Genomic DNA, 26,474 nt, shown 5'->3' with positions numbered 1-26,474 from the left:
TCTTACACCCTACTGAGACCCACTCTGCCCTATCGGGAGAGGCAGTCACTCTCCCACTGTGGTAAAGCTGGGCACACGGCCCCTTCTCCAGCCCAGCTTGTGGCCCCAGGCCCCTGCCCTGCTGGTTCATTGCAGGGCCTGTGAAGTCACCATCAGATGCTCCCTGGGTGTAGGCTTCAGCCCCGGGCAGCATCTTCCACCTCTAGGCACTCAGCCACCTGAGTCAGTCCATCAGCTCCTTCAGCGTGGTGACTCGATGGTATGAGGCAGCGTCTGGCAGAGGGTGGACACCTGAGTGTGTGAAGCTTCGCCCAGTTCTCCAGGAGTTCCAGGCCTGACAATGGGGCTGAGCCACGGAGAAGTGGGAATGGGTGGGGGGCCAAGGACAGGAAGTGGGGCCTGGGGCTCTGTCCCTCCTCAGTGGCCCACATCTGACCCTGAGCACTCACTGCCCCCGGGACTCCTTCTGGGGTGCCAAGTGTATAGTGGAATGGGGCCTCCCTGGGCATCATGGAGTGAGAGGGCATTGGTTTGTGTGTTACTGGGGATTGACCCCAGGCCCCTCACCCTGAGCTACATCTCCATCCCTTTTTCTATGTTTACTTTAAGATAGGGAGGGTCTTGGTAAGTTTCCCAGGCTAGTCTCACTGCAATCCTCCTGCCTCAGCTTCCCAGAGTGTTGGGATTACGGGCATGTACTGCCACACCTGGTGAGAGCACATCTTAACAGCAGCAATTTCTGGGCAGAGTTCAGAGGAGCCACGTCTTCAAGGCTGTCCCTGATCTGCTTCGAGAAGCTTCTGGGGAGCTCTGAGTACTTTGGGCTCCATCACCCTGTCAGCAGAGGTGCACTGGTGAGAGATGCTATGGACAAGCTGAGACCAGGCCTCCGAGACCAGAACTGATGTCTCCAGCTAGAGAAGACCAAGGCAGGCCCCTACCTCACCAGCGATGGCCTGGAACAGGGCCCGGAACTGCTGCTCCTCCTCTGTCTCCTGCTCAGGGGGAGTCGGCTGCAGAGGCTGAAACATAACCAAAAGGCCACAGGAAGAGACCTGGCATTCGCTTCCCCACAGACACGTCAAGGTGCTGCCCCCGAGGGACGGCTGGAACTGTGCCCAGACATGTGTCAACATGGGAGTGGGGAGGCAGAGTCTGGAGGCCGTGAGAGGCTCTTCAGAACCAGATCCTAAAGGACTGGCTCAGCTGGACTCCCAGTCTCAAGGGACAGACTGTCCTCAAAGAGGGTCTAAAGGCCTAACTGGCTTTCATCAGTGACTCAGAAATTAGGCAGCTCCCATCTGTAAACACAGCCTCCCGGCTGGGCTGGCGGAACAGTCAGACTTTACAGGCAGCTTGAGCAGGTCCAGAAATAGCATGATATGAAAATGGACCGGTAAACCAGACATGGAGATGCAGTCCTGTAATCCAAGCACTTTGGGAGGCAGAGGCAGGAAGATCCCAAGTTATAGTCCAGCCTGGACAGTTTAATGAGACTGTGTCACAAAAATTTTTTTTAAAAAAAGCTGGTTATGAAGGGCCGGGGATTTAGCTCAGTGGTTCTGCCTCTTGTCTTGCAAGTGCAAGGAGGTGAGTTTGATCCCTGCTACAAAAAAAAAAAAAAAAAAAAAAAAAGCTGGGGATGTAGTTCAGTGCAAAGGCCCTGGGGTCAATCCCCAGTATCATTTTAAAAAAAAGCAGAGCAAAGTGTTTGGGTAGCTCCAGGTACTGCCATCAACCTTACTTGTGGAGGTTATAACAGAAGGTTTTCTCCCCTCCTGGCTAGAGCTGGCCTGCATGGGGTCTGGGTGTCATCTCTCTCCTGGTGTTGCAGAAGGCACATGAACAGCTTAGTTTTGATGTAGTAACATAAATATCAGCATGACTGACCCTATCTGGGTTGGTCTGTTGGGACCAGAGAAGGGGCTCTATGCCAACTGGCAGCTTCCATAAGTTTCTGTTAGCATGGGAGGAAGTAAAGGAAGCCTGACCCTGCCTGTTGGCTGGCTTGGGGCTGCCATGCTTCTATCCTGCCCTGACCTTGGATGGCAGTTACTGCTCTGACCTCTGTTGGGCAGGCAGTGGACCTTTGGAAGGCAGGAATCTGTCTGTACAGCAGGCACTGGGCCTGCTGCCCAGGAGACAACTGGGAGACAACGCACATCTGGGGAGGTTTTGGTTTCCTTGTTCATTCATGGTGATGGGTGGCAGCCAGAACCGCAGCTCCAGCCAGTGGAGACCTTTGAGCCTCCTGAAGGGCTCTCAGCCCTGGGACGAAATGAAATCGGCCCCTCTGCCCCAAAGCAACAGCACAGGGGGGGTCCCTTGAACTTACCGAAAAAGAATCTACCTGCCTCATTCCTTTCCTTTTGTTGATTATTTTTCTAAAATAAAGTATGTTTAAAAGTGATTCTGTTCCCTCCACAAGCAGCAGGCACCTCTGAGGTGGAGGTGGAGGCCCAGAGGCAGAGGGCGACATGCAGAACTTTACGCCAAGCCCCTGCCTCAGCCCTGCTGCAGCCTGTGGGCTGTGAGGGACTCGAAGCACAGACCTTGGAATCCAGGGCTGGAACCACAGCTGCTAACCCAAGCGCAAGCTCCATTTCCTGACCTTGAGCTTTGAGGGGCACCATGGTCGGGAGGGAGGGTTCCAGGGCCTTTGCCCAAGTCCCATTCTCCCCACCAGGGCAGAAGACTCACCTCGAGGAGGTGGATGTCTGTGGTTCCATCCAGGTCCCTGCAGGATGGAAAACACACCTCCTCAGGTGGGGAGCAACTTCTCACCAAGGCTCGAGCCATGGAAGGCTCTTCCTGGGGGGACCCTGCTTGCTCAGTGCCCCTCACCTTTCCTGGGGTTTGCAGACTCAAGGCCTTGACACTCGCTCCCTTCAGTACTCCTTAACCTTTTGGGAATTTGCAGATCCCACACCTTGACACCTGCCCAGCCACTCAGACCTGGCTGGCAAGGAAGCCAGAGGAGATGGGGCAGCCCTTACCCAACTAGAACCTGCAAACCCTAGACTTCTGGAAACAAAAAAAAGCAAACCAGAGGATGCTCCCTATCTCCCCTTGCATGTTAATGAGGCCACTGAGTGGGGATCCTCCAAGAAGTCCCAGGGAGGACAGCCTCACCCCACACCTGTCCCATCAAGGTATCCCCAAGGGAGCTTCACAGGGCTCAGACATCACTCAGCCCACCCGGACTTTATCACGGGTGGAGGAATTAAAAAGATTACAGAGTCATGGAGTTGGGACCAAAAAAAAAAAAAAAATGCCCCAAACAAAAGAAAGAAAGAAACAATCAACAACAAAACCTTGAAGCTGCAAGCCACACCCCTCACCCTCCCACTAGGGGCTGTGTGTTTGTAGGCTCATGTTTGGGGAAAAGAGGAAAAATGATGGAAACTCTTAATTTTTCTGTTCGCATATTTAGGGGAGCCCCAGTATTTGGACAGCAGCAGGCTTCAACTTTTGTTGACAATGAAAACATCTGAAGGAATGCAATCTTTTTTTTTTTTTTGGTACCAGGGATCGAACTCAGGACCTTGTGCTTGGCAGGCGAAGGAACCACTGAGCTAAATCCCTGGCCCTGGAGGAATGCAATCTTATAGGGTAAAACCTGAGGCATTCCCAAAGAAAAAATGAAAAATTCAAAGGCAATACAAACAAACAAAGTAAACATTAAGATTGAGCCTGGACTGGGGATTTAGCTCAGTGGCACCACGCCTGCAAGGCAAGTGCAAGGTCCTAAGTTGGATCCCTGGTACAAAAAAAAGAAAAGATTGAGCCAGGCAGTTCTCCCTGGTCTCCTTATCCCTAGGTGCATGCAACAGAATCCTTCTAAAATTCTCTAAGACTTAAAAAGTTAATTACTGCTTCTGTTTAGCCGAGAGAAAGAACCAGGCCTCTTGTCATTAGCATGGCTGGGCTTTGGGATTGAGGGTCTTCTCCGTGCAGCCATCCACCACCTGTGCTCGCTGAGCAGCAGCAAACCAGGGTGGGCTGTGTGTTACAGCTGGATCTCTTGCCAACTCTGTGCAGGTTGCTCCCCCTTGGGGATTTGCATAGCAAAAATACAGAACCAGTCCTGGCTATTGTCTACAATTTTTAGAATAGCTTCATTGGGTAAAGAAACAGATTTTATGTCTTGAATCATTTCCCCTCTGCCACAGAGCAACCAATGTCGAAAGGCAGCAAGGGAAAGTCTTCCTTAGAAGTAACAGATACAGTCGGGTGTGGTAGTGCACACCTGTAGTCTCAGCCCTTGGGAGGCTGAGGCAGGAGGATTGCTGCAAGTTCAAGGCCAGCCGAAGAGGAAGAGGAGGAGGAGGAGGAGGACAAGGAGGAAGAGGAGGAAGATACAGATACAGAAGGATTTTATGACTCTTGGAGTGAGCAGGGGTAGAGTGTGGGAGTGTGAAGTGGTCCAGGCCATCAGCATTCATGTAAAGGAGCTGAAAGGACATGTCACTCTCTAAACCTGCAGTCATCACAAGCACAGAAATAAGTCTAGCATCCCTAAATGCACTTTTGGATCTGGATTTTCCCCCCAAACTCTCATGTGCTCAGAGGCAGGCCTTTTGAAGGGTGATTGGATCAGGCAGGTGCTGTACTCATTGGTGGGTCTGCTGTTGGGAGGTGGGGCCTGTTTGGAAGAGGTCAGTAGGGAGGCATGACTTAGGAAGGTCTGTCTCTCTCCCAGGCTCCTCCCTTCTTTCTCTGCTTCGGGCTGCTATGATGTGATAATCTTTCTTTGGCCACGCCCTTGCTCTTGTACCATATTGTTTCTGCTGTGGAGCCTGCCAACCATGGACTGGAACTTCTGGAACTGTGAGTCAAAATCAACCCTTGCTCCCTAAAGACGTGGTGTCAGGTATTGTGTCTCAGAGATGAGGAAAGTGACTAAAACAATGTGCCCCCCACCCCCAGAAGTTTCCTGGTGAAGTGTCCTGGTGACAAGGTCTGGAAAACAGAGCCCTGTGAACATGATTCTGGGAGCAGTTGGGCTGGCAAATCTTTAGCAGTTTGCCTAAAGGTGAGAAACCCAGAGCTACAGGAAGATGTGTGGAGCTTTTTGAATGTTTCACAGGGCACAGTGGCAAAGGTGAGATGGGGCTGGAGTCCCAGGTGGCCTCTCATGTGCACCTCTCAGGAGGAGGGTCCTGGAGTTTGCTCCCTTTCCTCACCTGGTGACGGCCTTCTTCTCTGAAAAGATCCTCAGACAAAAGTCAGCCTCCTGATGGGGCTCGAAGGTGCTGGGGATCAGGATGTACTCCCCCGGGGGCAGCCGGAAGCGGTCAGAGACTTCCCTCAGGTTGATGAAGGTCTTGCTTCTGGCCAGGGAAGCGTGGTACCTGAAGAAGTCTCTGCTCAGGTGTCCATGCTCCTCAGGGCTCTGTGGTGGAAGCAGGGTGCTCTAGGGGCTGCAGCTCTTGGCTCCTCAGACACAGTCAGGGACTGGATGTAGACCTTAGGCATGCAATCAAGTACCTGGGAGCTCAGAGTGCGCTCTGAGTGGACTTTCGTCCCCTACCTGGTAGATAGCGTAGCCTATGGTCAGCATGTCAGCACCGCGCCTCTTCAGTTTCCGCCGATCTTTCTGCATCAGAGCTACAAGGAAAGTACATCCTTCCTGCTCCTCGTCCTGCTCTGTCAGGGACAGCTGTATCTGTGGATTGGTCCAAAATGTATCTGCCATGGGAAAGAAGTGGGTGAGTTATGTCACTTCCTTAAACGTACAAAGAACACACACACACACACACACACACACACACACACACACACACACCCCACTCTACCCATCCCACCAGGTCTTCCCAACCTGAGAAAATTTTTTTCTCTCCCTGTTCTAATCACTCTGGTTGGTGTCCCCTCTTCATTTCCACCTCCTTCCAAAAGACATCCTCCTGGGTCTGGTTTGCTTAGGTCTGTTCTGTCTTATTTTTTTACTTGGCATTTCAGAGGAAAAGGTAGCGAGCTTGTGTTGTGAGTCGTTTGAGTAGATTGGACCTTACTCCCAGATACAAGAATGAATTCTGGTCTATAACTGTCCCTTTCGCCACCCAGAACTGGAACAAAGACACTCAGCTCACAGCATTCACCAGGCAACACTGGACTTTCCAGTGGGAGGAAGTCAGGTGTTCTGCATGTCGACCGTACAAGCTCTTGTTATGGGTGTGGAGAGGGTTCAGGAAGGTCTAAGTGTGGGTGGCACCTCTCCCATGTTTACAAAGCAGGCCTAACTGGGGATGAAGTCAACACAGGAGGAAGGGAGAGCAGAAGATGACAAACAAATGGAGCCAGAGCTCTAATAGAACCGTGCCCAAAGCCTGTGCTACTTGTCCTCTGAACTTTTCAGTTGTGTGGGACAATTAATCAGGTATGACTTGTGACTTCTGTTTCCTATACTTGTAACAACCCAAAAGGTAAATAACCCAAGTTGTAAAGTGGAGTTCCCTTTCAAAATTCTTATCAGCTTCCTATTAAGCCTCTATAGTTTATTTCTCCAGTCATCCCTGAATCCTGTAGTCCAGCTCCACAATTCAGGCTTTCTCAAGAGTCCTGGCCCTGACCTTTGATGTCCTGGGCTGGGCTGGACACTTGGGAATGGCACCAGGAATGACAGGGAGCCACCTACCCAGGAAGTTCCGGCAGCCCCCTGCTGTGGAGCCCCGAACCCAGCTTCCTTGGTGGATTGTCACCTTCCATCTGTGGAGAGTGTCCTCCTCCAGGGCATCAGGTGTGAGGTTGCAAATCTCCACTTTGTCAAAGTGGGTCTTGAAATCCTTAAATGACATCCTGCAGCAAGATGGAGTGTCAGTGTGCAGGAGATGATGGCTATGACACCATCTGTCCTCTCCGTCAGCCATCCAATTCCTGTCCCCATGGAATATATCACAGAAAGGTAAAATAAAGATTTTAAAAGGTGGGAAAAGGTAAATGCGCAACTTGATGGGAAGTGATAAGGGCCACAGAGAAAAAGTTGGGCTGGAAGGCGAGTGTTACCAGGACAGATGCTGGCCAGGCATTGCGTGTGGAAGCCTATGAAGATCTGTCATGTTTGTCAATTTGACTGGCTTGGGAGCCACCTAGGAGATTCGTAAGGTGCATTTCTGAGTGTATCTGGCGTGCTGTGGAGGTGTGGCCTTGGGGACTATAACTGGCCCCTGGCCCTTTCCTGTTGGGCTCTTCCCCTGCCTCCCCTGTTTCCTGGAGGCCCTGGGTTGAGCCGGTTTCTTCCATCAGCCCTTCTGCCATGATGTTCCTGCCTTGGAGCCAGCTGACCTTGGACTGAATCCCCTGAACCATGAGCCAAATTAAACCTCTTCTCCTTTAAATTGTTTTCTCAGGTATCTGGTCACGGTGACAAAAAAGCTAACACATGATCTAAAACAGGCTGATGGACTGAGAGGTTCTCTGGGGTCCTGGTGCAGAGAGAGTGAGGTCTCCGGGTGAAGGGGTGCTTGATGTGCTCATGGCTCACCAGGAAGGCCAAGGAAGCCACAAGGCCAGTTATGTATCAGTCAGGGACAAGATCCAGAGGAATGGTGAGTGGGGTAGACAGAAGGGGGTGGCTTTGACTGAGAAAATGGGAGCCACTGGAAGGTGACCTGGCTAGCAGGAAGTCAGCTTATTATGCAGGGAATGGAGGGATGGGTGTCATTCAGTCCAGCCTGGGAATATGAGCAGTAGCCAGATTTGAGAAAAACTGAAGATGGATCCTAGAGCTGCTGACAGGTTGGCTGAGGGGTTGGGTGTGGGGAGAGAGAGTGTGGAAGGAAGGTGCTGGTGTAGTCAGGAGAAGGCTCAGGGTATAGGGGTGGAGCGCTCCTCTGCGATGTCTGCTGAGCACTTGGGGAGATGCAGCACAGGTGGTGGGTGTTTGACTCTGGAGTCCTAGAGAAAGGTGCTGATGAGAGAAGCTGAGATTGTCAGTGTAAAGAGGGTCTTTAGAGTCTGGACACAGGGAGGTCACGCAACAAGTGTGAGTGGGTAGCAAGGTGGGGAATCTATGCACTGAGCCCTTGGCCTGATGCCAAGAGGTCGGGGAGGAGGAGGCACCAGGGCAGAGCCATGAGCAGCCCCAGAAGTGAGGTACCAGTGTGTCATTGCTATTGACTGAGAGGAGAGGCCGTGACCTGCACCAGGCCACCCAGCAGGCTGGAGGCCACTCTGGTGGCAAACCCCGCCCCCCCCCCAAAACAAAGAACCTGTGATAAATGCATGTTCTGTTGCTATAGTCTGAATTCACATGTTGAAATGCAATGTGTGATAATGTGAGGAGGTGAAGCTTTGGGAGGTGGTTGGGTCATGAGGGTGGTGCCCTCTTAGGTAGGATTAGTGCCCTCAGGAGGCTCCAAAGAGCTCCCTGGGCCCTTCCACCTGTGAAGTTGAAGCAGGCGGGTCTCACCAGACACCAGATCTGCCTTCAGATCTGTGAGGACTACATTTCTGTCACTTAGAAGCCCTGGGCCACGGTATTCTGTTACAGCAGCATGAACACACTTGGATACCATGGAAGTGAGGGAGACTGACCCAATGCCTGATGAGGCCATCAGGGAGAGGGAGAAGCTGGACTATTCCTGTGCCTTGGTGCTGCTTGGGGAACTGAGTAGATGTACCGAGGAGGTGAGCCCAGGAAGGAGCTGATGGACTGCAGGGCAGGAAAGGAGACAGAGTTCAAAACCATACATGGGCAATGGGAGGGCTGGAGGAGGTGCTGCCTCTGGACACTGAATAGGGAGATGGAAAACTGAAAGATTTTGAAGATGAAGGGCCACTAGAAACATCCACTCAAGCAAAGAGATTCAACCCCATGGAAAGCCCAGAGCAAGGATGATCTCCCTCCTGCCCCCAGACATCTAGACTTTTGGACACGCTGCCTTCGAGGCCCCATCATCAAGCTCACAGGGGAGGAAATGGGGTGGGCATCGGGGATGCCAGTTTCCACATTCACTGAGCAGCCTGGATGGCACAGAGAGTGACAAAAGATGTGGGTGGGCTGCCTGGAACTCTGCTGGGTGGTCTCTGGGTGGTATGACCTCCCTGGAGACTCATAAGCAAACCAGAGATGAGAGGGTCCTCCAGACATCACTGAGATCTAATTCCCTGCCAGCCTGGGTGCTTATGAGGGGTGAGACAGGAAGGAAGGAGAGAAATAGGAGGAAGGAAGGAGAAAAGGAAGGAGAGAAAGAAGCAGGTGTGTGCTCTTCACATCCCCTATAGCTCACGCCAGTCACAAGTTGTACAGAAATGGGAGAGCACAGTACCAGAACTCCCCGTCGTCAAGAGCAGAGTGACACAAGCGCTTCTGTTCATCGAGGTCCACGGAGCCCCATTCAGGAGAGCTGGGAGCAAAGAGAGTTGGAGTTCAGCTGTGGGGTGGAGCCACTCCTCCCAGGGTCCCCCGAGTGTCACACAGGGGGAGAATGTCCTGCCCAGCACCTCCTCACTGGGCCCCAGGATGTGCCCAAGGACTCAAGCTGGCAGGCCACTGGCCCCAAGGCAAGGGCTGGTCAGAGAGAGAATCTCCAAGAGCTGCCCATGGACAATTCCCAGGACCATGTGAGCCTCCTGAGTAGATCATTGAGGGATAACTGCAAGGAGGTGAATGCTGGGATGGGGAGGGAAACTTCAGGCCAGTCTGGACTCATGGTCAAAATGCACTTTCTTTATTTCTCCCTCAGTGTGAATTCCAGGAGAAAGTAAAAATGTCTGTTTTCCTTTTATACATTGCTTTCAGTAAATGAGGGTATCTGCCACCTGTGACCCAGGGCAGTCCTATTAGCTCTGGTTTCCATAAATCTCTGCTCTTTCCACTTCTGCCAGAAGGGGGAGACCAACTCTTCCTTCCTGTGACAGTGTCTGGTCTGAGTCCCTCTCCACCAGTGCCTCTGGGCTCTGAGAGGGCAGAGGTGACAGTGACAGTGTCACTGGGTGACAGTGGCTTCCCATTGCCAGTCACTGAGCCACTTTCCATACTGGAGAAGAAGCAGGCCTTCCCTCATACTTGGGGGCCTAATAAAGAACCCCGGCTGTCAGCAATGTGTGAGTTTCCTCTTCCTCTGTTTCTCTGCTGGCTCATGGGGCCTCGGCCAGTGGTCAGTGACCCCCACAGAAAGCCCAATAATTAGCTGCTTGGAAGTATTTCAGGGATTCCCTCCTTCCCCCAAACATCACCACTGTACCCCACACACTGCTTACTGAGGCTGCTCCTACTGGAGCTAGAGTCCTTCCCGGCACCGAGGAGGAATAAAATATCCCCAGAGATGGGAAAGCATCCATCCACTCATACACACAAATACAAGAAGGCATTCAAAGGGCTGCTGTAGAAAGCTTTCTTGGGAACCAAGTTTGCCCACTGGAGGGCCCAGGGGCTGAAGAAGATGTCTGCCCTGGGGCAGGAGAGGACCCAGGATAAAGGCTGGGGTCACTGGGGACAAGCTACTCCTCTTTCACAGTCACAGCCAGCCTCCACCCATACATCCTGGAACCCATGTGAGATGGGGCCTGGCCACTGACCTGTCGCTCCAGGACCCATTCCACTCCACCTGGCCCCAAGGGTTCCGGACTCGGATGAGCTCAGTTTTCTGGCCTCGGAAATTTACCTAGAATGGAAAAGCAACAGGGAAACGTGAAGAGACAAAGTCACAGAGGTTTGGCTCTATTCCTCAGTGATCTCAGGGGTCCATCTCCCTGCGGGGCTGGCTGAAACACACTGAAGTACACAAAAACCCGTCGATTCTTAACCAGCCCCTGGAATTTTCAAATTCCTACTGAAAACAGTTGTTAGCATTGCCTGTGATGTCAAATTAATCATCACACAGAATGGTTATGCCACATCTGGGAAAAAGATTGTAATTAACAAGAAATTGGTCCACTTTCAAAAGGAGTTTTTCCTCTAGACCAGGATCCCCTGGAACCTCTAAGTTCTGTTCATCCCTGGTACCTCGACATGTGGCACAGGATAGTCAGAGTGGTCCCCAGAGGTGCTCAGGGAAACCGCTGTCTGCTCCCAGGTGGGTGTAGGAGCATAATCTCACAGGCTGGGAATTTAAACATAACTACAAACCAAAGATTCCGCCTTCTAAATCACATGTTCTGTGCTCTATCTAGGGTCATGTGAGGGTGCCTACACTGACAACTCTTGAGCTAGCAAAGTGGCAATTCAGCCAGGCCCTCAGGCTTTGAGGGCACAGGGGCAGAAGGAGGGAGGAGGCAACTGGGAAAAGCTAGAGGAGGAAGATTGAGAGAAACAGGCTTTTGTTCATCAAGCAACCAGAAACTTCAGCTATGAGAGGGCGGCATCCTCATGCACTTGACATGAATTGTATTCTGATGAGCAGGACCAATTCAAGTAGCATAAACTTGGCAGAGTGGGAGGTGTGGCTTGTGGCCCGTCTTGTAAGAAGGTCATTGGTCTAAAATGTCCTAGGACTGGCACCCTCCTGGCAGGTAGAGAGAAAGCAGGATCAAGAGGACTGGGGTGGGGGTTGGGGAGCAAGAGGTCTCTATACGTGCAACGATATTTCGAAGATATGACCTAAAAACCATGTGCCACTCAAGTGGGCAAGCATCAGGACATCCAAGGACAGGAAAGAGATGGAAGGAACGAGCACAAAAGCTGAAGTGCTGGAGAGTCCCAAAGAGTCTGACTGCTTCTCAGACCTGACAGCAGAGAGGAGGAAGGAGGAGCGCCCCTCCTGCCCTGGACTCCCTTGGAATCTGTCACTCAGCATGTCATCAGCCCTAGGAGCCTGTATCCTCTTCAGACATGTCCCTTGGGGACCCTCCTCCAGGCTAACTGTTCACTACAAGTGGGGTGATGTTTCATGGGGTTTGGATGCCCAGGATCAGTCCAACCTGGGCTACAGCTGCAGAGGATGGGACTTGGGATGGTCAGTTTCAAGTGTCACCTTTACTGGGCCATTGGGTGCCCAGATATTTGCATAAAGGTTGCTCTGATTGTATCTGTGCAAATGTTTCTGGATAAGATAAAGTTTAATGAGCAGAGCGGAGGGCCCTCCCAGTGTGGGTGGGTTACAGCCCTCTGCACAGATCTGAGCAGATCAGAAGGCAGAGGGGGTGAACTGCTCTCTGCCAACTGTGTGGGCTCATGCTCTGGGACCAGGACTTACACCACTGCTTTCTCTGCTCTCAGACCTTGCTTCAGACTCAGACTAGAACTAAGCATGGGCACTCCTGGGGCTCCAGACTGCAGATGGCAGATATGGGACCTCTCAGCCTCCATAATCACACAAGCCAACTCCTTATAATAAGTGGCATTTTATTATATATAAAAAGTATACGCAAATTATATATAATTTTAGAAATTTAGAACTATATGAAATTGGGAAAGAATAGAAGAAAATGAAATAAAAGACCCCCAAACAGACTAGCAAAGCCCAGGCTTGCACACCTGCAGAACAAGTACGGTGTTGGGGAGGAATCACCTTGGCTCTCCTCTCAGCCCTGTTTTGTTTTGAGTCCCACCCTACTCTCTCTCAGGGAGACAGTCTCTGCAACATCTGAAAGGTGGTTTAAACTGCAGGGCCTGAGAAAGGACCACTGTCCTGTCCTTCCCTGAAACTTCCGATGAGGTTCTGTCCTTACCTGATCAATTCCAGTCACGGTGTAGGCATGGCCCTTAATTAGACCAAAAGGTGTACGGGCTTCAGATTCTGCAGCATTTCTGATCTAGAACAGGACAAGAGCAGTGTCAGGCCCACTGTCTAAGCTGAGCCTTCCCTACCAGGCCAGCCCCAGGCCCATGCTCAGCCGTCCTGGCCACTGTCCACTCTGTTCTCCAAGGCGCTGGCCATGTGTATGGGCTGCGTGAATTAGGAACATAGGACACAGCTAACATGCTCATTAGTGACACAAGCCAGTCCCCATCTCTTCCAGAAGGGGGACAGCAGGCAGGAAGTACTCTTTTCTTCCCAAAGAAAACCTGACCATCACCACCACATAGTATAGCATGAGGCAGGAGACACAATTGCATTTACCAAGAGGATGCTGGGAGGCACACAACACGGACACGTGACTGTGCCACAGATGTGAACTTGAAGAGGAAATGATAGTTCATCAGCAAAAAAGTAGATCCCCAAGGTTAATCCAAGAAGAAACTTTGGATGGATGAGATACGATTATACCTGTGAGTGTTTGTATGCATAGAGAAAATTTTTAACATACTGTTAGATGTCCATCAAAAAACTATATGGTAGTGCAAGGACCTGAGTTCGATCCCCAGTACCAAAAAAGAAAACAAACAAAAAAACCAAACTATATGGTAAGATCCCTTCCAGTGAAGTTCAGGCAGCTTCTCCCAGTGTGTGTGTGGTGCGTGTGTGAGCAGAGGTGTAAATGACAGTCCCTTTGTCCTAACCAGATGGGGTCGGGAAGGTGCAGGAAATCTTGGAGGGGAGCAGGGGGAAGACAAATATGTTTCACCTGATAGCAAGTATGTTTTTTTTTTTTTTTTGGTACCGGGGATCGAACTTGGTTCCTTGTGCTTGCGCAACAGGTAGAGAAACCACTGAGCTAAATCCCCAGCCCTTGATAGCAAGTATCTTACCTTTTAGGAAAACATTAAACAAAAACTTATGTTTTACCTTAAGAAATAAAACCCCCATGACAGTCCCGCTCTCCTCTAGAGCCCCCCCGCCCCCCATCAGGGTCCCTGCAACACCCAGAGTGGAGCCCACCAGCAACTTACATCCATGGAGGAGCCTAGCAGGGAGCCACGCCTCAGCGCCTTCTCCAGAATCTGGTAGAAATCCTTCGGTGCCTCTCTGGTGTGGAAAATCTCAGCCACACCACCGGTGAAGTCCTCCATGGCCTCGATGGTGCTGCCCCCCTTCAGTGCCTCATAGCTCCCATTCAGCCTGCAGGGTGGCAAGGAGGAGATAATGGAGTTGGATGGAGGAGGGGAGCAGGGTGCAGGGGCTCCTGTGGGCTCTTCAGGTGGCAGTGGTTGAGGTGGTACAGGGCAGGGTTCTCCCTGGGTGGCCGGGCAGATGTGGCTGCTGCCGGGGGTTGTCATTACTTCTGAGTCCTCTCCACGGACAAAGCAAGGGGACGAGCGTGTGCAGAGCCCAGAGTCACACACACACCCCTCTGTATGACCATCTCTGTTAGATGCAGTGTAGTCCGTGCTGGTGTCTCCGACTCAACTCAATCTCCATGTGGGCCAGCACACATGCCCCCCAGCTTGCCTGTCTGTTACCTTCAATGCCAATGGTGAGAAAACCACCCACCTCGACATTCACTGACCTGATATTTCATTTGGCCCGGGTATAATTCCATCAGGATTACCTGCCTGTACCTCTGTGAGAAACAACTTTATCAACACGAGCATGAGAAGCGCATGATTTCTTCGGCCTTGATATTTAAAGGCCTTGCACCTCTGCCTGAGGCCGGCACCACATTTCGCCTACCTTGCTGAGTTCAGTTCAAACATTTGTGATAAACAGCGGGTCCCCGACTTACAAACCAGTTCCATTCTGGGAGAACGTTTGCAAGTCAGATTTGTTGATAAGTCCAACAAAGTGAGTCTTATACACCTTTGACACAAACATACAAAGGAAAGCATAAAAAAAACCGAGTGTGAAGTCTGTTCATATTTGTGAAAATTCGCAACTCGAATGTTCATAAGTCGGGGACTTACTGTAGTTTGTCTTGTCACTCTGCTAGAGGGCCCGAGGGAGCTGAGGGCACTTGGTTGGTGGTTAAGAGTTGGTACCTTGATTCCACTTCTATGAACTTTTTGGGTGGTCAGACCATAGAGACAGAAAGTAGAACCATCCTGCCAGGGCCTGGGAACAGGACAGGAGCCAGGGTCTGGTGGGCACAAGGCTGCAGTTCTGGAAGAGTTTTGTGTGATGGTTGCACAATAGTGTGAATGTATCAATGCTGCTGAGCTGTACACTTAAAATGGATGAAAAGAAGCTGAGCGTGGTGGTGCACAGCTGTAACCCCAGCACGCTAGGAGGCTGAGGCAGGAGGATTGCAAGTTCAAGCCCAGGCTGGGTAACTTAGTGACCTAGCAAGACTCTGTCTTGAAATGAAAAATTAAAAAAGAGATGGGGATGTAGCTCAGTGTGAAGACCCTGAGTTCAGTCCCTAGCACTTCTAATACATGAATGAATGAAAAAAATCAATCAATCAATCAATCAATCAATGGGTAAATTTGTGTCATTTATATTGTACAACTATTTCTTTAAGAAGGAAAGGAAAGGAGAATAGGGAAGGGGGAGATGACGTCTCTAGGCCCGTGTGACTGACTGTGTCTGGCGGGCAGCTGAAGAACCTGGAGCTATAGGCACAGCCAGACCCCCCCCCCCCACCTCCTTCCACGGCTCTTCCCAAGGCCAGGTTGGTACCTCAGGGAGACAAGGGAGACACATCCTGTGCCCAAGGGGCAGCACATCTACCCAGGAAAACTGCTGTGCATCCCGTGGGTCTGTGCCTCACTTTCCCCCATGGAGCTGCCCTTTAAGGGGGCAGTGAGAGGGTGGCCTGCGGGGCCAGCACTCACTTGGCATAGGCTTTCTCCAGCAAAGCGCTCCAGAACTCACAGTGGTCGGCTGAGTGCAGGAAGACCAGGCGGTCCCTGAAGGTGGGCAGGCGGTCGTCGATCACCACATCCAGCCACTCACTGTGCTGCCAGAACTAGGCCAGGAGGCAGATCGGGAGGGTGAGTCCGGGGGTGTGGGGCCCTGGGAGTGTCGTCCGGCTGCTCTTCCCTCCCAGCAAACTGCCCTTTGCATCTGGAGGGAATCTCATAAGATGAGCTTTGTCCATGCGACCACATACTGAGGCCCTGTCCTCCAAGGACATCAGCTCCTAGACCCAGTGTCCCCCGGGGAAATGGAGCAGGACCAGGATAGGAGTCACATGCAGACACTGCAGTGCTCTGAACCATGTTTCTGTTCTACAACTAAATCTTGGGCAGGAGAGGGAGGCTGGTGTTGCGGGATTCGGGTCTGCTCTTGCTGGCCCAGTGCTGTGTTCTCTCCACTCAGTTTTAGGGTCCAGCTCATTAGGGTGTTCCTTGGCCTTCAGTGCCCTCTTGGCGACAGGTGGACCTCGAGGCTGATGTCTTGGCCGGTAGACTCGGATTTCCTGAGTAGCAGGTGTGGAGATGTGAAGGGAGCATTAGTGTGGGTGTGTGCTGGTGTGCAAATGTGTGCACACTGTATTACATGTGTGCGTGTGTATGTGTGCACTAGTATGTGTCTGTAGGGAAGATGAGGGCAGGTAGGGGAAGCCAGGGCCTGTGCACCAGCTCCCTGTGTGCCCTTTTATCCCTGTGGGACACACCTCCTCCCTGTTTCTTCCCCACAGCTGGCCTTCCAGGTTCTGAGGTTGTCAGGGGAAGGTCAGAGCGGCAGTCAGGCACAGTGACCTTGGGAGCCAATCTGAGTCCACACTGTGGCTCAGCCCTGGGGGACTCGGCAGCCCGGTACCCAGGAAGGTCCTTTGTCCAGGCTTGAACCCCAGGCCTCCTGCAGGGGCGGGAGCTAGGCAGGGAGCTTGGTGCTGGCCCTCTTCAGGGAGAGCTTGAGGGCTACAGGTGACAGACCAGCTCTGCTGTCTCCTTGTCTCCACTCTGGCCCAGGAACAGAGGAGGAGCATGAGGAAGGGAACTGAGGAGGGACAGTAGACAGCCCGGCAAGGCCAGTCTCCACCTGTCCAGAGGCAGTGCAGCAGAGCCCCGAAGGACACCAGAGACAATTCTTAGGCTCTGAGTTCTTTGGCTACTTACAGTTGTGTGACCTTGGATCGGGTATTTCCCCTCACTGGGAAGCAAATTCGGGGGCTGAGTCATGCCACCTCCAAGGGTGCCAAATGCCCTGAGGATCCCCCAGACCATGCCCAAATGTTGCTCTGATGCCTGGGATGTTACTGCAGGACAGAGTATGCTTTCCACGTGGCTCAGCACTGTGGTTCCCTGTGGTTTCTGCGTGGTTCAGCACGGTGGTGCACAGACATGCTGCCACATTCCTCCCAGAATTCTTTGCTGTGCAAAGGGGGCACGCAGCATCCTATAGGGTCTCAAAGAGGCACATCTACTGGCCCAGGCCCCCCTACCTGGAAGTGGAATATTCCGGCATAGCCAGGCCCGAAGCTCTGGTCCTGGGGGACCACTCTGGCCAGTGCCTTCTCATTGAGCGTGAGGGAGGCAATGGCAGCCAGCAGCCAGCAGTCCCCTGCAGAAAGAAGGCCATAAATCACTCTCAGTGCCAATTCTCAGTATTCAGGGAAACGTTGTGCCAGGGCAATGTGGGGAGCTCTAGCAGCCACATATTTTCCACATTTTAAAAAATGGTAGATTTCCAGCCAGGTCTGCAGGACTGAGTGGAAAGAGGGCAGCAGGACAACCTGGCCATGGCTGGGGGCACATTTCTGTGACCGCTGTCTCTCCTAGCCCAGAGCTGGCTTAGAGGCAGCAAGAGCTCTGTGGTGGCTCCATTTGCTTTCAATTAACTTGCAGTTCAAAGATTGATTAATCTACTGAATTCCGCAGCTGCCTTCTGGAGGAGATCTGAGAGCCGGAGCTCCACATCAGAAAGTGTTGGTCTGCGTTCTACAGACTCCCTGAAGTGGTGGTGATGGTGTGGGTCTCAGCGTTTCCCACGCTGCTGTGGGATAAGCGTGAGCTGATGTTGGGAGCACCATTTACCCCACAGAACTGCCCAGCTGTGTCCACATTTGTTTGTTTTCAGTAGACAGTGAAACAATGAGGTCACACTCTGCTTTGCTTTCCAAGAGTTTGCATTTCCAGGAAGTCCAAGTTATACCAGAATATATGCTTCTATCATCTGTCTATCCACCTAGCAGCAGCCATTTGTGTATCTACCTACCTTCCTACCTGTCACATAGCTGCTATCTAACTCTGTCTCTTTCCCTTTCTTTTCCCTATAGCCTGAACACCCCCATCCTGAAATTTGTGTTCAAACTTAATTGCCAGCCAGAGATAGATCTACCTATCAGCAGTCATCTACCCACCTCATTATCTATCATTTAGCTCTGTTATCTATATGTCTATCTATCTATCATTGAGCTCTATTAATCATCTACCTATTCTATCTTTCCATCTGTCTGTCAGTCATCTATCAATCTGTCAGCAGGGTAGGCTGGTGGCTTTGAGACTCTGTTTAGGGCAGCTCAGGTATTCCACACAAGGGTTTCACTGTGGCCCTCCTTAACCCTGGCTGTAAGTCAGGGTCTGCACACACTTGCTATGTTTGCTCTCTTCAGATATTTCTACTGTTTTTTAAAAAAATTTTTATTGGCACGTGTGGGCAATGCATAATAATTACATTCATTGTGGGGAGTTGATACATGTATATAATGCATCTTTCTTTCTTTCTCTCCCTCTTTTTTTTTTTTTTTGCCAGCATCAGGTTTATCTATTTTTAAGTCTTTATCAAGCTAATTATCACAAACTGATTAACAGCCAGACTAACAGATGGAAAACATAAAACAGTTATACTAAATATAAGTACACTTTTAGGTACATTAGCTATGCTGATTATAATAACCTTTTCTCTTTTTTTCCATTGTCTGTCTTTTATTTATTTATAATTTTGGTTTCTCATATAAGAGATACCATGCAATATTTAAGCTTCTTGTGTGTCTGATTTACTTCAATTAACTGCTCAAGGTGCACCCATTTTCCTACAAATGACTCGAGTTTATCCTTCTTTACTACAGAGTAGTACTTCATTGTGTATAAACACCACAGTTTCTTTAACCATTCATTTGTTGTTGATGGGCATGTAGACTGTTTCCAAGATTTAGCTATTATGAATTGTGCTACTATAAACATGGATATGAATGTATCACTGTAATATGATGACTTTAACTTGTTTGGGAAGATGTCTAGAAAGAGAATAGCTGGGTCAAATGGAATTCCTAGTCTAAGTTTTTTCAGGAATTTCCACAATAATTTTCATGGTGGTTGTATCAGTGATCATTTTTTAACTCTCTCTCTCTCTCTCTCTCTCTCATAAAGGTAAACCTAGCTCAATTTTGCACTTGAGCTAACAGGACTGATTGAGCTGGTAGGGGCACACTCAGGGTCACAGCAGAAGGGTGAACACAAAAGCTACTGTGATCTGATAGTTAGGAGCATGCCCTTTGCAGCCAGACTGCCCCTCAGGAACCTAAAAGCCTGTCTGTTACCTCAAGACCTTGGACCAGTTTCTTGGTTCCTCCAGCCTCCGTTCTCTCATCTGTAATGTGGGAAGGTTGGGAAGAGGAAAGGAGCCGCATTCTTAAGAGGGTGCAGGCAGGTGACTGGCCCATGTTGCAGGATCTGGCTACCCATGCTGGGAGCTCCAGGACAGCCTGGGGCCTGGGCAAGTGCACTGCCAGAAGCTGGCAGTGTGAGTTTCTTGGAGGTTACAGGCTCCATAACAGGGCGGCACACTGGGGAGGAGGGATAGGAATGGAGGCTGTGCCTCCCCAGCCCTGTGGCCGGATTCTCATGGACCTGGTGCTACTCTTGCTGTTCTAGCTGCTCAGAGCAGGTCCCTCTGCCACCCTGTCAGCAGGTCCCATCCCCCACACTTACCCAGCTCCCCCTGGCAGATGTCGGTCCTGGTGGCCCCTCCACGGATGAATTCCGGGTGTTCCACGATCTCCTGGGGGAAGGGTGAGAGCATTGTTGGAGTGTGGCAGGTGTAGGTGCTCCCCTGTCTCAGGGAGGGGACACCCTATGGGGTGTGATTACTTCAGAAAGTGGGGCATAGTTGAAGAGAGGCGATTGTGGGGCAAGAGCTTGGGGACCATTTCTGGTCCCTGGCTCCTTCCTCTCTGGCCCTTTTCTTCTCTGCTTACTGGTTGCCATGAGGTGAGTGGCTTTCTTCTACCACACCCTTACAGCATGTTTTGCCTTGACCCAGGCCTACAGCAATGGAGCCAGCTGACTGAAAACTCTGAAACAATGAGCCAAAATAAACTTTTCCTCCTCTCAGTGGCTTTTCTTGGTATTTTGTTAGAGTGATGGAAAGCTGACAACACATTCCCTTGCAAAAGTGGCAGTGCAGTGCACATCTGGTCTCAAAGTGCATCCATTTTCTAAATGTTTCTAAAACATTTACGTAAACCCAGCAGGAGAGCTTCTGGAAAAGGCTGGGTTACTGGATGTGCCAGAAAGCCAGGCCTGCCCTCAGCTCCAGGAGGCTCTCTCGGAGGCTTTTCATTAAATGATCCTAATCTCCAGTGCACAGGCCAGGCAGCAAAGGTAGCTCCTCAGTGTCCCCGTCTGCAGATGTAACCCTCCTGAATCTGCACCGGGCATGCTGCTGTCCCCTCCTTGTCTGCTCCTTTCCAGATTGAGCTGGGCTCTGTACCCACTCCCACCTCGCCTCCCCAGGTTCCTGTGAAGTAACTTGGCTCTGTGTTCCTGCTCCCCCGAGCCCAGTTGTATTTGACAAGAAGGTGGTGCCGGGAGGCCACCTGTTCCATTCCCCAGTGGGTGGCTGGGTACTTCCTGCTGAGATATGCCAGGTACGTGCCCAGCAGAAACTCAGGCACACCCCAGCCATGGGCCTTCTGGAGAAGACTGCAATTCGGGTCCCCCCATACCAGGCCCTGCTCCTCCATGCTGCAAGGGACGCGTGAGGCCCTCCCAGTGCCTTGCTCCTTGCTTTCCAGACATCTCCAAGACATAATGCAAAGCCCTCTGACCAGGCAATAGACAAGCTGCATTTCCAGGACCAAGGAGCAGACCAAAGGAACAAGGGGAGAAGTGGTTCTGAAAATGAGTCTGAAGGATGGGCAGTGCACAGAGGACCTGAACAAAGGGATTGAACAGGGATAGGGAAGGCAGAGGGTCATGGTATGCACAGGGCATGGAGAGCTTATGCGTATGGGCTTGACCTGTGGTCAGGACCTCTCTGGGAAGACACCAGTGACACAGATGGAGTCTCTGAGGCTGAGGCCTGGACTCTGTGAGCCCTGGAGGACTTGGTGGGTCTCCACGGCCATTTTCCAGGAGGAAAACATGGGTTGCAGGCCCAAGGGATTCACTGTACCCGGCAATGGTGAGGTGCAGGTGGAAGGTGGGTCCCCAGGGCAGGGAGGGGAGGTGTGTAGTCACACATGCTGCAAAAGTGATGATGGTGATCCTGCTGGCTGCTGCCAGGCTCTTGACTCAGGGCTCGGCCCTACTGACAACAAGACTGTCCTAACAGTGGCCCCAGAAGTGAGTGGAATTATTGTCCCAATTTATGGAAGAGAAAGTCAAGGCTCTGTGGTAGCTGTGAGGACTCATTCAAGGAGGAGGTCTGTCCTCACTACTGGAAACCCTAGGCCCTGGCCAAGACCACAAGCCTGAGGGTACCGCATGCCAGGACCAATCAGGGGGCCTGCAAACACAGAAGACTTGTCACTCCAACTTGGGACCACTCTGAAAGGCCACCCTGAGTTGGGCTGAGGCCTTCATGGGACCATAGTATGTCCTTTGAAGCTGTGCTCCTCAGAATGTCCTGGGCCCCTGAGGTCTGAAGAGGAAGTTGCTAGCTGCAGAAGCCTCGGCTGTCGGGTGGTGAGAGGTGCCCTGCACAGGCAGAGGACAGTCCACCAGTGACCTGACACACTGCGGGCAGACTGTGGAGCAGCAGGAGCAGCCACCCTTGAAGACACAGGAAAGACTCAAGGAACCAAGACCATCCTCCCTCCTCAGCGACAGCCAGGAGAGGCAGGGACCCGACCGTCACTGCTCATGCCTCCCTGCCCCCTGCCCTCCTCAGATGGCCGAGGCCACCAGCCCTAGGGTCCACTCTCCCAGGGCCTTCAGGCCACTCTGACTGGAGCTGGGCCTGGGGACAGTAACACCCTCTCTGGTCCTGCTGCTCCAGGAGAACCTGACTGTGCTGCAGCGAACATGAACCTTGGATCTATTCCAGATACACCCCCCCTCACTGTCCCCACTGCTGGGAAAGTCCTCAAGCTGAGGCTCAAAGGCATAAAATGCATGCATGGCCCACTGCTGTTCTATGTAAGCAGCTCCTCATAGTCCTGGGTCTGAGGAGGGCAGCCAGTCCTGAGAGGCCCCAGAGACCAGCAGAGAAGCCCAGGGGGCTCTGAGCTTCCACTGCTGAGGAGCAGTGGCTGGGAGCTGCCCACAGCTATGACACTGTGGGGCCTGGGATCTCAGTCACTCAGGGCCTGGAGCCACTCATGGAGCTATTCTTTGTTGATTTCTATACAAATTAACCCCAAGCACCCTCTGTTGACTGGTTACAATGGGACCTGGTGCCTTGTTCCTCCACCATGCTGAGCTCAGCAAGGGTCCTGGAGGCAGGGAACTAGTTAGGAGGGAATGAAGCGCTCAGGATTTCTCAGGAGAAAGGTGGAATCCCCCGGGGACAGTGTTGTCACACTTCTGAGAGTATGGGAGCACACAAGGCAACTCCCCTCTGAACCAGGCTAGGCAGGGTAGCATTGAAGGAGGCCTGACCTGGGAGCCAGGGGCCGGGCCCACGTGTCCCTATCAAGGGACATGTCTGGGACCTGGACAGAGCCATTCCCCCATGGGCCCCAATACCAATAAGGCCAATAAACAAATGACCCAGGGCATTTCCTGAATTCTTTGAGCCTTAATGTTTTGACCAATACAATAAAACCATTTTAAAGGCTCAAGTTGGTAAAGTATGAATCTACATTTTATTTTATTTATTTATTTCTTCCTGGTACTGAGGATCGAACTCAGGACCTTGTGCTTTCAAGGCAGGTGCAGCATCACTGAGCTAAATCCCCGACCCTTGAATCTACTTTTTAAAAAATCAAAATAAAACTCAATTCAAACAAAGCAAATTTCAGTGTCCGATGACTCGGGTGGACTTCATTATTTCTAGTTTGTCAGTTTTCTCTCTTCCCTTCACCTTGGAATGGGTGGAGACAGCTCAGGGGCACTTGGAGGGTCAGAGTGACTCAGTTTCCTCTGCAGACATCCCTGAACCTACCACTCACACTTCCCATTTGCCTCTAGCCTGAGCGGAGACCTCCAGTCTCTGCCTAAGGATTTTGTGTCAGGAGCAGGAGCTACTGGGAGGGACCTGATGGAGGGGACACAGATGCTACACACAGGCCAGGAGTTACAAGTTCCAGAGCCCAGACCTGTCTCGGCCTAATGACATATTGGCTGCTGGTGACACGCTGTGTGATGCACAAGCATTTCACAGGATTTTATCTCATTGAGTGCAGACTGTGCTGCTCCAGGACAAGAATCATACCTTCCATGACCTGGACGCCAGCCCAGGAGCAGCTGGCCAGAGCATCTGCCCTCCCAGGACAACACCGCATGCCCAAGGCAGACATCACCAGTGTGTCACAGCACGGCCACAGTTTCTGGTTACTCAGATTGGGAAGTCTGCAACATGGGAACCATCCAGTTTCTTGATGAGGCCTTGATGCTGATTAATGGTGGGCCTGACTCTGTTTACCTAAACCCAGGAATGCATGAATGGCCAGACCAGAACCTCTACCTCTCCCACTCTCCATAGTCAGAGGTACGTGGCACTGGAAGAGTGCAGGGAAGGGGCCACTGGGTGGAGTCCGAGGGTGGAGCCCCTTTTGGGATGGGAGGGTGACCAGCAATTCCCAGGAGGAGTGAGGCAGCCACAGCAGGGAGGCCAGGACAGAGTGGTGAGGACCATCGCTGGGAGCACCCCAGAGCCCTGGCCTCTTGGCCAACCTGCACACCAGGGTCCTCTGCTTATCTGGGCTTCTGTGGACCCAGCTGACTCCATTCATAGTAGAGATGAGGGGCTGTGACCGTGGGCACTGAGGCCAATGGCTGGGTGAATGGGCTCCTGGGAAGAGCTCCCGTGCTCAGACCATGTGAGCCCGGCTTTTCACATCAAGCCCAGGAAGAGAACATTGCTGTTTGCGTGGCACCCTAGGGCAGAAGAGAAAGCTGCCAGTGGCAGAGGAGACCAGGCCAGGCTTTAGCCCTCCTGGGCTGACATCAGCTTGTCTGGAACCCTGTTTCTTGGGGATCCTGACTATCAGGAATCCCACACCCCATTAAAGATGCATCTGCAGTCTGAAGCCTGGGCAGCAGGTCATGTGCCCACTTATCCTTGTGCTGAGGGCTGAAAACAAGTCCAGAAGGCCCACCCTGCTATGGCTGCGCCCTCAGGGGTCACTCCTCTGTGTCTAGGAGAGATGGAAATGGCCTTTTTCTTCCTCAGCTGACTGTGTCCACGCACCATACCCATAAGTGCACCCTCCATGTGATCTACTAGTGCCTTGGCCTCATGCTGCATTTGGCCACATGCAGAGAACCAAACTGGTTTTAGAGTGCCTTTAGATGATCCCAGAGGTTCCTGGGGTCCTTCTTCCTGCTCTACTAGGACCACTGGATGCTCATGATTTCCCTACATGGAAGACACTGAGATAGTACTTAACTCTTTACCTGGTGTGAATTCTTTACCTCACAGATAAGGGCAAATAAGGGTGTGCATGTAGCACACACGTACATGGACACATGGAATCACCTATACCTATACACATGTACACCCCCCCCACCCCCCCCCCACACAGAGGAACTAGCAGCAAAGACCTCATCACTTCACAGCCACAGCTGTGTGTGTTTTGGCCCTGCCCCTGAAGAACCTGGATGGTTTGTGTATGTGCTTTTATAAAAATGCATATGTTATGCATTAAAACATGAACAATATTTTAATGTCAGGAGATGCAGAGGAGTAGTTATTGCGAGTCCTTCATTACTGGTAAGATGAGATGCCGAGCTAACAAGGCAATAAGGACACCAACAATAGTAACCATGACAACAGTGTCATTTACTGACTAACCCTAGTCATTATTGGTTCTACTCTACAGGTGAGCAGACTGAGGGTCCACCCTGTGCACTCTTTCCTTGCACACAGCCATCCTGTTTCCCCCTAGAGATACTCCCAGGCAGGACCCACTCAGATAGAACTGAGCCCGTGGGGCCCAGTAACAGGGAGAGCCCTGACTCATCTGGCACTGCAAATATTGACAGTGCATCCTAGGCACCAGCTGGAGCCTCTCAGGACCGTCACCTCCAGGCTGCCATGGTGGGGCAGCGAGACCCTGCCTCCTGTGGAAACCGTGGTACAGCTCTGGAAGAGCACCCTGCTCCCAAATTGAATAACAGCCAGCTGAGCACTTGCTGCCAGGCATCCTTCCACACGATGCATCCTGGGCTCCAGCCGGAGCTACAGTGCAGGTAGAGGCCTCACCTTGGACCCTCAGGCAGAGTGCAAACCTCTCCATTATCTCTGTGCTTGCTTGCTCTTGGATTCTCATGGGACATGTTGCCCGAAATTTGTCCTTTTGGATAAAGCTTTGTTCCTGCTCCTTACGTGCAGGTAAGACCCTCTGTCTAGGTCCCCAGCCTTGGTGGGAGTCAGGGAGCTGCAGGTGAGGAAGTACAACCAGACACCCTGGGCTCCCAGTCTGGTGGTGCCCATAGCCGGCACCCGCCCCCCCTCCGCCCCCCGACACACACAATGCAAAGCCTTAACAGTAGGCACAGACCTGCCACAATGGAGATGCTGCAGCCATTCTGGTGCCCTCCTCCCCTCCTCTCCAGGGCTTTCCACCCTCTCCCCAGATGCCAAGCCTGCACCCCACCCTCCTTGCACACTTACCCCTGGCCGTTTCCACACGAAAGGAACCTGGGGTCTCTCGCTGAAGAACAGGGAGGCATTGCAGGCAGGGAAGTCTGTGTCCTCAAACAGGGTGCCAGCCTGCAGACAGTCCTGCCTCAGCTGCTCAAAGCTCTTTCCTGAGGAGTGGGTAGCCCGGGCATCCTGGGGAACAAGGTGTGCCTGGGGCCCTGGAGCTGGGTGCAGGTAAGGCATTGCTGCTCCCAGGAGCTATTGGTGGTGGAGGGAATAAAGGGGAAGAAGCAAGATGTGTGTGCTGGTCAGCAAAGGTCCTTGGTGGCTCTGGCTGAGTGACCTTGCCTCTACTTGTTTGCTGGGTGCGTCCCTGTTAGACTAAGAGGGGGCGCACCCTGATGGCAAATAGGGAGAGAGAGTCCTCTGTCCGATTAGGGCTCTGGAGAGCTGGGGGCAGCTCTGGCAAATGACCAGGGCTGGCAGAGGCAGCAACTCTGCTTAATCCACAGGGAGACAGAGAGGGAGAAGATTGCAGGAGGGAAAGAGGACAGAGGGAGAAGAGGATCACAGGAGGGAAAACAGGGCAAGAGACCAAACTGGTCCGGGGGGGAGGCTGCAGGAGAAGGCGCAGCATGGTCTGCAGTCATAGCTACCAAATCAGACACAGGCAGAGTTTTGTAGTGGGGAAGTGGATCACAGTGGTACATCATAGGTGTACAGAGCTGAAAATCCCATTTGGACTTCCAGCAGGGGTGAGAACCTTTTCCTGTACCAGCCAGAGGCAGACACATAGTGGACTGTGAGGTGCAGGTCTGAGAGACAGCTGGTCACCTCTGCTGTCACTGCAGCTAT

At 52.0% G+C, this 26,474-nt stretch overlaps 1 protein-coding gene across 1 annotated transcript in view; it reads right to left on the bottom strand.

The window, feature by feature from the left end:
- Window positions 1–25,984, bottom strand: part of Capn9 (calpain 9) — a 37,547-nt gene extending 11,563 nt beyond the window's left edge. The window contains exons 1-13 of the mRNA XM_087181885.1: window positions 25,650–25,984; window positions 19,580–19,649; window positions 17,092–17,210; window positions 15,536–15,669; window positions 13,715–13,883; window positions 12,613–12,696; window positions 10,522–10,607; window positions 9,270–9,347; window positions 6,638–6,798; window positions 5,534–5,691; window positions 5,187–5,395; window positions 2,701–2,737; window positions 942–1,022 (exon numbers count right to left, since the gene is read on the bottom strand). Of these exons, the coding sequence (XP_087038011.1) occupies window positions 942–1,022; window positions 2,701–2,737; window positions 5,187–5,395; window positions 5,534–5,691; window positions 6,638–6,798; window positions 9,270–9,347; window positions 10,522–10,607; window positions 12,613–12,696; window positions 13,715–13,883; window positions 15,536–15,669; window positions 17,092–17,210; window positions 19,580–19,649; window positions 25,650–25,862 (1,599 nt within the window). The 5' untranslated portion in view covers window positions 25,863–25,984. The remainder of the gene's footprint in view (window positions 1–941; window positions 1,023–2,700; window positions 2,738–5,186; window positions 5,396–5,533; window positions 5,692–6,637; window positions 6,799–9,269; window positions 9,348–10,521; window positions 10,608–12,612; window positions 12,697–13,714; window positions 13,884–15,535; window positions 15,670–17,091; window positions 17,211–19,579; window positions 19,650–25,649) is intronic.
- Window positions 25,985–26,474: the final 490 nt, after the last annotated feature.

Source organism: Heterocephalus glaber, unplaced genomic scaffold, assembly GCF_053883595.1.
Source record: "Heterocephalus glaber isolate CG9 unplaced genomic scaffold, H.glaber_assembly_v1.0 deba00001472, whole genome shotgun sequence".
NCBI classification, from domain to species: domain Eukaryota; kingdom Metazoa; phylum Chordata; class Mammalia; order Rodentia; family Bathyergidae; genus Heterocephalus; species Heterocephalus glaber.
This window is presented reverse-complemented; position numbering and strand designations above follow the sequence as displayed.